Genomic DNA, 10272 nt, shown 5'->3' with positions numbered 1-10272 from the left:
GCTTCTTCTCGGTCGTCCGTCGACCAAATTAGCTGAAATTTGGTATGCAGGTAGAGTACGTGTATACCCCTAGACCCTTTTAAAATTTTTGTGATATAAGTTTTTAAAATGATTTTATGGAGGTTTTTTGGTCCTTTTCAGACAAAAGTCGCACATGATGGCCTCCAGTGCCGTGGTGTTGAAACCTGAGGACCTGAAATTTGGTTTAGTTGTGCATTGGATATTTACCCAAAGGACCCCATTATTTTTTTTGGCATACACTACTTCAAAATGATTTATTTTGCAATTTTTTGATGCAATTTTTGGTTATTTTCTGTCGGGGCCAGCAAGAACTAGGTCATACTGTAACATAAGCCCTCCTACATGTCTGGGACTTAAAACCAAGCAGATGTCAGGGGGTACCTCTACTAATGGTATTACAGAAAGTTATATGTTATTATGTTACATGGTACGGATGTTATATTTGAGATGTAGGTACCTATAGGAAAGGTGACTACACCTGACAATTACTTATGCTAATGAGGACCTAATTCGCATAATGTATGCATAAAGTTGTATGTCCCTTACCGTAAATGCTGCGGATGTCATCTTTGAGATGTAGGTACCTTTAGGAAAGGCGAACACACCAGGCCATAAATTATGCTAATGAGGACCCAATTTGCATAATCGATGCATGAAATTGTATGTCCCTTACCGTAAAAGCTGCGGATGTCATCTTTGAGATGTAGGTACCTTTAGGAAAGGCGAACACACCTGGCCATAAATTATGCTAATGAGGACCCCATTTGCATGATTTATGCTTCAACTTGTAATTCCCTTACCGGAAAAGCTGCAGATGTCAGATTTGACATGTACGTACCGTTAGCAAAGGTGATCACACCTGGCCATGAATTATGCTAATGAGGACCTCATTTGCATAATTCATGCATAAACTTGTATTTCCCTTACCGTGACAGCTGCGAATGTCATCTTTAAGATGTAGGTACCATTAGGAAAGGTGAATGCACCTGGCCAAAAATTATGCTAATGAGGACCTCATTTACATAATTTATGCTGAAACTTGTATTTCCCTTACCGTACATGCTGCAGATGTCATATTTGAGATGTAGGTAGCTTTAGGAAAGGTGCACACGCCTGGCCATGACATATGCTAATGGGGACCTCACTTGCATAATTAATGCATGATGTTGTATTCCCCTTACTGTAAAAGCTGTGGATGTCATCTTCTACATGTAGGTACATGTAGGAAAGGTGAAAGCACCTGGACATAACTTATGCTCATGAGGACCTCATTTGCATAGATTATGCAGAAACTTGGATTTGCCCAGGAGTTATTTTGGGACAGCCCACTTCTTGCATGAGGAGTATGGGCGAAACATCCTGAATTTGCTCTTAAAGCAAATGACGGCCAGTCTAGTTTACATTTGCTTTGGCATCGCCAACCAATGTGATCAAACCAAATACCATTGATATCCACTCACAGCGTCTGGGGTTATGCTTGCGTCTCCACTCACTCATTCATTCATTCACTCACTCACTCACTCACTCACTAACTCACAATCACACTCACTCACTCGCTCACTCACTCACTCACTATAACACCCACTTACTATCACACTCACTCACTGTCACACTCATTCAGTCACTTTCACACTCACTGTCACACTCATTCACTCACTATCACACTCACTCACTGTCACACTCATTCACTTACTATCACACTCACTCACTTACTCACTCATTCACTTACTATTACACTCATTCACTTACTATCACACTCACTGTCACACTCACTAATTCATTCACTTGCTATCACACTAACTCATTCACTTACTATCAAACTCACTCAGTCACTCACTGTCACACTCGCTCACTCACCTATTTACTCATACACTCAAAAACAGCACTATACAATATGTATGTGCAGTACCACCGAGACCATAGAGCCCCTGTGTATAATGGGGCTCATTGTGGGTAGTTTTCAACGACACACAACTGATTTGTTCTCCTTATGTTCATTAATCCTTCTAGCGATTCGCAAAGCTCAAACACAATACTGTTAATGTTGAGTTAGTCTATATGACTGATAAAGATACTACTGAGAAAAAGATGTTTGGACTCACGTTTACACTGTCAGCGGGTAGACACAAAAGTTCATGATAGCCTTGCACAATCCTGAAGTTTTTCCCTCGGAATGCCTGAATTTTCTGGCGAGTACTTCCTCCTTCTACAAGCAGACGTCCCTCTCTTCAAAAGTTGTAACCTCCTTGGCCTTCTCCTATCCTTTCCGTTAAAAATCCAGAGAAATGGGGCGAGCCTGCACCAAGGCCCCAGGGGGCCCGTGAGGCCTCCAAGTTCCCACCGCCCAACTGCGGACCCCGCGCGTCAGTCTGTGTTTTACACAATACGGGAGGTGTAACTGTACCTGGGGTTTGCATCGGTCGTCATGGAGATTTTGCCTGGTGTTTGCAGTCATGTCAATCAACGTGACACTGAATTCAAAAGCAGCAGCAGCGCCGCCTTTGCAGCAGTGTCGGGTCTATTTGACTGCAAACAACCACAAACGAGGCGTAGGTTTTGGCAGCCTTTGTAAACGGTGCGGTCCCTGTAGGGTGAGTATTTCAAAAATGTGCATTCAACACACTGACAGTCATCTTCGACTTCGAAGGACTACCAACGCCATTCAACAATAGATTGTTTGCAAGCGTCTGGCCTGTTTTGTGACTTTAAAGTCTAGAATTTAATCAGGACTTTTTATTCAATTATTTACAGGTAACTGCATCATGTATACGCGAGGCCAAAATCTTCCTGTCTGGAGACTGTCGCTAGGACTAGGCTTCTATTTTACGACAAGAAGATTTTGTAGTATGGCAACGTAGTATGGCAGTGTTTGATTTGACTTCTTATACGAAACGACGTTTCTACCGAAAAAAGCTGGGTGTGGGTGCACTAAGTCGGCCCTATATCCTGATCCATGAAAAGCCCAATTGGGGGCCCCACACCTTACCCTGCCTTCCACACCATACCGCGCGTGTAGCGGTGCGTGGCTGTGTCAGGTTGTCATGGAGCGGTTACCTGTTGCGTGCAAACCTGTCAGTCTACATGCTAATGACTTCACATTGGACCACAGTAGTGTTGGGTCTGTTTGTTTTTCCAACAAAAAAGTCCGTGTGACCGAGGCTTTCTACAAGTCTGCAGAATTCCATTCTATTGATAGCGAACACTGCATAGCGCTGGGCTCGTCAGGCCACGTAGTTATAAACAAATTAAACTTAAGAACTTGGAATGCAGTCGTGGAGAGCCACAAAAACAGTCTAGTTGGGTTAATGCGCCCTCACCCAGCTTTTTGCAGTAGAGATGTCGTTTCGCATAAGAAAGAGAGTGTGGAAATTAACACTAATCCAGTCCCTTCTCATTTCCCATAGAGCGTTACCTGTTGCGTGCAAATCTGTCATTCAACATGCTAATGACTTCACATTGGACCACAGTAGCAGTGTCAGGTCTGTTTGTTTGTTTTCACAGCAAGAAAGTCTGTGTGACCGAGGCTTTCCGCCATGCTGCTTAATCACTTTACATGCTATTGACACCAAACATTGCATGTTGACTGAGTTCGTCACACCACGTAGTTATAAACACAGAAAACTTCACAACGTGGAATTTAATCGAATATGGGGTAGGCCTCAGAAACACTGCGTCATAGGAGAACCAAAGTGACAGATTGAACATTTACACTCACCTAGTCCCTTCTCCTTTCTCGTACAGCGTTACTAATAAACACCATGGTGTGTGAAATAGTAGGTGTGACTTTGTTCTTAATGTGTATATTAGCGGGGCTAGCTGACGTTTGGTCAAATTGTCACTCCACTACATTTGAGTCTAAAACCTAAATGGAGTTGGGCCCCTCATGCTAAAGAGATGATTAACATAGCGTTTCCTTGGCAGGATGGTCGTCAAAGGCACGTTTGTTGCCTGAGAACTTGCTTCTCAGTACGACTACGAAAACAATGACAAGTACAATGATGCGTTTCTGGGTCTCTTGGCGCCTTACATAACTATTGGGAGCCAATATTGGAAGTCGTTGTGCACGACAAAGCATTGATTTAAAAGTTGTTTATACTAAACATGCAATAGCTAGTTTGCACAGGAAAATACTGGCTAAGTTGAGTAAAAGGCTTCCTACAAGCAAGGATGCTCAACATTGCACTACTTATAGGAGACACGAAAACTAAATGAGTAGCCTGTATTGGTGTCACATTCATACATAGGTGGACAGACCTGTCCTTGGTGCTGACTCACATTCACACAAAGGCGGACAGACCTGTCCTTGGTGCTGACTCACATTCACACATAGGTGGACAGACCTGTCCTTGGTGCTGACTCACATTCACACATAGGCGGACAGACCTGTCCTTGGTGCTGACTCACATTCACACATAGGTGGACAGACCTGTCCTTGGTGCTGACTCACATTCACACATAGGGGGACGGACCTGTCCTTGGTGCTGACTCGCATTCACACATAGGCGGACAGACCTGTCCTTGGTGCTGACTCACATTCACACATAGGCGGACAGACCTGTCCTTGGTGCTGACTCACATTCACACATAGGCGGACAGACATGTCCTTGGTGCTGACTCACATTCACACATAAGCCGACAGAACTGTCCTTGGTGATCAAATCAACACATGCACAACATCTTGTCATTCAGTGCACTGATACTGCTGACCGTTTATTCTAACTTGCCGGAAGAAAAATTAAGTAAACAAACTCCACTCTGAACTCGAGTAAATATTTATTGATCTTAATCACAGAGACAAAAGTTCTATAATTCAGCATCTTTAAAAAACACTCACTCGTTTCACATCTTTCTCCATTGAGTTGGAATGTCATGTCTTTTACAACTCTGTATCAAAGTCTCTACTGCTGGGAAAATGCAAAGAAAATGCAGCATCATGCTGCATGTATATGCCACTCCCATAGCTAGGAAGCTTGTATATGATGGAATATAGCGATCAACTACAGCCTCGGGGAAGAAGTAGGTGTCTTTCCGATTACTGCTTGTACTCTTGATTGAAGGTCAATGGAAGTCTCCCACTTCAGCGTTGACCTGGGGAGACAACAGGAAGATATTGTTCATAGTCGCAGGTGTGCTAAATGGGCTAAGTTACTGTCATCAATAGGAAAGTGTGGATAGGTAACTCGTAAATGTCATAAATAGGTAATTGTGTAGATAGGTAGCAATATGGTGTATGCTGTGAAGTACATATTACGTAAAAAAACATCGCAAATAACCGACAAGATCTCTACTAAAACTTCTGATTATGGCCCGAAAAAAAAAAACTTAGAACAGAAACGTATCTTCATCAAATTGATTGCTTCTGAGCACATCCTGTTGGCTCTGAATTTCCTCGCGGTAATGTTGTTCCAAAAGTAAATAGCTTAAACAGAATATCGAGATTTTATCATCCTAATCTTACAACGTGTCTACTAAATCAAAAGTAGTGCTGTCATGATTTGTTCTCCTGATATGTCATGATAAAGCTTGATGCTAATTGCGAGATCGTTGCAGAAACATCATCAACCACGTAGTGGTAGAGACATCGATACATACCATAGAATCTGGCGACCGGTCCCTCAGGTCGTACTGGTGCGGGGTGTCCAACTCTGCTTTAATGTCATGATCAGTCGAAATCACACGCCGTGTTTGTTGTAGTAGATGTTGGATATCTGCAGCGTGTCGTGGTAAAGGACCTCCTGCATCCACTCCTTTTTGCATTCACTTCGTAGCAGACTGCTCAGTGGTAGCTCTGTCAAGTTCTATGCAAATGTACAGTATGTAAAAACCCTTTTGTATATACAAGGAATACAATGAATACAGGGGTCATGACATAGACGCAATCCGATTGATAGTTACATCATCATTAAAGGTAGTTGCACATTTCATCCCTAGCGGACTGTGGAATTGTGAAATTACTTTTTGTGTAATGTCAGCTTTGCGAAATGTGGTTTGGGATTTGCCTCCCATCTGCTAGCAATATCTTCCTTACATGTATATGAAGCCACAGGTTAATATTTACAGGTAGTATCAAAAACCGCTAACAGCATGTACTTTGGTTGAGGAAAAAAAACGAAACGTGTTCTAATCATATCAATCAATTTCCTCTCTTTTTTCCTTACACATATAGTAAGGCGCCTACCAACAAGCTTTCGACCAGACCCCTTGTCCGCCTCAAGTCAAACTTCTGCTAAGGTCAGATGACGTAGGCTTCGGGTCAAATCAACTTGAGATGGACCAGAGAACTAATCGAAAGCTTGTTGGTAAATTGAGTAGTGATTGAGTGGCATGTTACCTGGATACTTCCTCTTCAGATCGTGCAAAGTCTTCAAAAGCCTTAAATCCTTTAAAGCTTCCATCAGAACTTCAGTGGTGACTGTTTTTCCTTTTCCTTTTTGCCACTCCCCTAACATGTCCAGACAGCGAGACTTGTAGTTATTGTTTCTCTCGTCAATGGTGTCAACGTCTGGCCGGCTGAACCCCAGCTGGTAAGCCAGGTCCTTCCATTCTGCAGTCACGTTTTCCTTGATGTGATGGAAGTACCTACTGACATCTGAAAGAGATAATGAATTAACTCTATTGCTCGACGATCGCACATAGTACAACACAATGCCACAAGGATAATATATTTCATAAAAAAATTTGTCGATAGCAGGAAATGAGTTACACTATGATCATGTATGGATGATTTGTCCTCGTTTAGATAAGCTATGGATCGCAAAGAAAAACTATAAGAAAATACATTTAGTACATATATGCCCGTGTCAAATATACTGAATTGAAAGCTATTAAGCACTGCATGTCACACTATGATAGGTGCTAGTATGTTTCAAGGTAGGGACAAATGTTGATATACGTCAAAACGTATGTCGTAAAAGGCAGTCAACGGCGCCGGCGACCCAACCAAGTCCAATTGGCACGATGGATATGATAAAAAGTGACTGTTATCTGTACTAGTGATCAACAACTAGAACACAGACGGAGGGAGCTACAAACGTTCTGGAATTTTTCTTTTCCGTAAAGTCACGTTTCCTAAGCGTTTGGTCATCCAAGCTGCCTAAGGGTATAGCCAGTGTAGTGTAACTGTTCAAATAATAAAATAATAAAAATATTTTCCATAGACACGTACCATCTAGACTAGCATAGTGGTTCTCCGCATAGTGTCCCAGTAACAGAGGACGTGTAGCCCTTGGTGGAAACCCTGACTGGGGATGTAGAACTGTGACGTAATTGTCCGCTTCTACACTGGACACGATGGTGACGTCATGACCCAACATGTCCGCTACGGCCTGTAGGACGACATGGTCTCCCCAAGTACCGGGACGTGACATGGTGTCCAGGTACTCCTCCCAGCTTTGGTTTGGAACATAGACACCGATATGGTCGCCACGAACCTGGAGGCATGATATACATCCACAAAATGAGAAAACAACAATAACGAAGGCTAAAATGAGCATGGCTCGGTATTTTCTGCAATCTGCTGATGTGTTGTTGTTTTACGATGAAAACACTTCATTGGCAATGTTTTCAAAACGCCTTGTATGAATAGGCTGTTAAATCACAAGAAGAGTAAACTATTTGATGTGCTGGCTTTTTAAAAATGCAACCTCGGGCACACAACATGCTAAGATATAGCAATCTAACAAGAAGTGGTTTCCAAACGTCAGTAAACTTACGTTATATGGATTCGTCCTCAAATGGCTAACCACTTGTGTACGAAGCTCTAGATGAGTTATGCGTCTTCCTTCAGTGCGGAAAACTTGGTCACACACGGCGTGAAACATGCAGTTTCCATCTTTGGGTATCACGCCCCGAAACGTGAGGCCCGACTGAAACACGTGAGCCTCTAGTCTGGGATAGTTTTTGAGGTGCTCGTTGTCTTTTAATTTCACTTCTGTTAATAGATGCTTTAACACCTGAAGCTGATCTGAAAGTTTTAAAAAAATCAAGTAATAGGTATTTCACTTGTGAAAACTATATTCATTAGGAAAACTAACGTATAACCATGTTTCTTTGAATGAAGTTGGCCTCCAGAATAGCGTTTGCTGTTATATCAACATTCAATTAAAAGGAGATGCTGGGATGTGATATGCTGCTGCTATTGGTATGGTGCAAGTTCGTCGAGAGTTATAAGAACCACCTACGTCTGGTCTCTGGGGCCTCTTTTTTGTGTAGTCTATTGACTGGGATGGTGACAAAGGTGTTGACGTATGTTGTTTTAAACATTGAATATTCATTGATTATGATATACTTGCCAAGTTGAGGTCTAAACAGTGGTATCTGAACTTGGTGTGGCTAATGACATGCATCTATTTTAAAACGTGGATGTTGGGAAATTAACACTTACCTTTTGACAACGCGGCGTCATCGGAACTACGAGTTGTGTCTTCTCTCCATGCTTTGAACCTCTTTGGATGACTTTCAAAAACATCTCGGTCTAGGGATCTTTTCAAATGTTGGTTACTTGCTGTAAAAATACCCAAATAAGTAGTGTAAGCACTAAAATCCTTGTTGTAGATTAACTTCGGAAAACCAGGGGAAGACTGATACGTGACGAAATTCTCACACCAAAGTTACACTTTACCACCTTCGTGGCATAATCATCGCGAGATCCCTCATCTTGTGTGTGTTTTTGTTCGCATTACAGCAAAATTTATGCCATTGGCCCTGTCTTGACTTGCTTTAACCCAAGTGCAAGGTCAAAATGAATACCATAGGTACCCTAACCATTCTATCTAGACAAGAACGGCATGCATTACTAGTACTTAAACGTAGACATTTCCTCTTGATCAACAGTGCCATGGCAAGAATAACCTAAGCATGGCATTGTTGGATGAGAAGCTTGATAGTCTCACCTTGTGAACGAGGATAGGCCCACACAAGCATATCGTTGATCTTAGATGCACTCTGCTGTAAGTTCCCCCACATGTCTTGTCTCTCGTACTTGACCTGTCCTATGTAAACATCTTTGTCGGACACGTCCTCCTTTTTCTTTACCAGCAAACTGTATCTGTTTCTGTCTGATGGAGGGTAATCAAAGATTATTCCATCTTCCAGGGACGAAAGGGCGCGCGGGTCTATTAGTAAGTCGAATCCTTCCCGGAGGCTAGCCTGTATTCTCTCCCTGTTGTTCATGACAATCCGTTGTTTGACTGCGAGAGCATAGCCGCTGCTAAAAAAGTCTTTCTCATCGTCTAACTTGTGCACGCAAAGCAGGTCAAAAGACCACACAGGATCTACATTGCCTTGCATGTATACTTTGTCGGGGGAGAGGATGAGGTACACCTTGTTCTCACAGTAGCCGTTCCAGAAAAAATCCCACAGTGTGACAGCGTTAGGGCATACAGTCTTCAATGTTGCTACAACAAAGCTGAAAATATACAAAGGAAAGAATTATCAAAGATAACAAATTCATGTTGTTTGTGGACCATTGAATGGAGCACAAAATTGGATGATACAATTACACAGTCATGTAATGGGATAAGAACTTTAGGATGACGCTTATGAGAACAAACCTGTGGAAGTGGTCCGTCTGGAAGACGACACCATCATATTCCTTTTGTAGATCTGTTTGGAAGACTGTCCACCCATTCTCCCTGTTGTGGTGAAGGATCACCGTTGCTTCTCCTGTTTCCGGTTCCTCTTGGCCCCGTCCAGGCTGTTTCCAGACCCAGGGCAGCCTGACGGTGACCGGCCGGAGGAACCGCTGTGGGAAGTCTTGCTCCACAGTCAGGACGGCGGACATGGCCGTGAAGTTGGCCCGGACGTTTTGGTTAACAGGAACGGCTTCGATCTGTGTGTATTCAAGAGTGATAGAAATGACGGTATGATATATAAGGCAAAGTCATTTAACTATGAACAGGAATAATTGAATGCTGCTGATAAAGTATGAGCAGTGTACCATAGCTTCCTAGACTAGATTCATGTAGAAGAATATACCTCGACAGAGATGAAACACGTCTCTTTAACACAACCCTCAGGGAACTCCAGTGTAGCTCCACTGTCAAGAATAGTACAGCCTTGTGGTCCTAATTCAAACCGGGGGATGATGGTAGCAACTTCGAAGAACTGTAGATCTTCTGGACCTGATATATCTCGTTTGAAAATGACAGAGAAGCCTTGAGTTTGAATGAAATGCAAGTACACATTTTCAAACAGATCATTGTAAAACGTGCAGAATATTGTTTTCATATTCTGAATTCATATGGCAGAGCC

General features: G+C 42.6%; 1 protein-coding gene across 1 annotated transcript; it reads right to left on the bottom strand.

Annotated features, from left to right (window-relative positions):
- Positions 1-4777: 4777 nt before the first annotated feature.
- Positions 4778-10256, bottom strand: LOC136443615 (uncharacterized). Its single transcript, XM_066440928.1, has 9 exons — positions 9997-10256; positions 9573-9850; positions 8913-9427; positions 8405-8524; positions 7734-7984; positions 7187-7451; positions 6353-6610; positions 5614-5819; positions 4778-5109 (listed from the first exon to the last, which is right to left on the bottom strand). Exons 1-8 carry the CDS (start codon positions 10246-10248, stop codon positions 5779-5781), a joined length of 1980 nt encoding a protein of 659 aa, XP_066297025.1. The 5' UTR covers positions 10249-10256; the 3' UTR covers positions 4778-5109; positions 5614-5778.
- Between the last annotated feature and the right edge of the window lie 16 nt (positions 10257-10272).

This window comes from Branchiostoma lanceolatum, chromosome 10 (genome assembly GCF_035083965.1).
Source record: "Branchiostoma lanceolatum isolate klBraLanc5 chromosome 10, klBraLanc5.hap2, whole genome shotgun sequence".
Classification (NCBI taxonomy): domain Eukaryota; kingdom Metazoa; phylum Chordata; class Leptocardii; order Amphioxiformes; family Branchiostomatidae; genus Branchiostoma; species Branchiostoma lanceolatum.
This window is presented reverse-complemented; position numbering and strand designations above follow the sequence as displayed.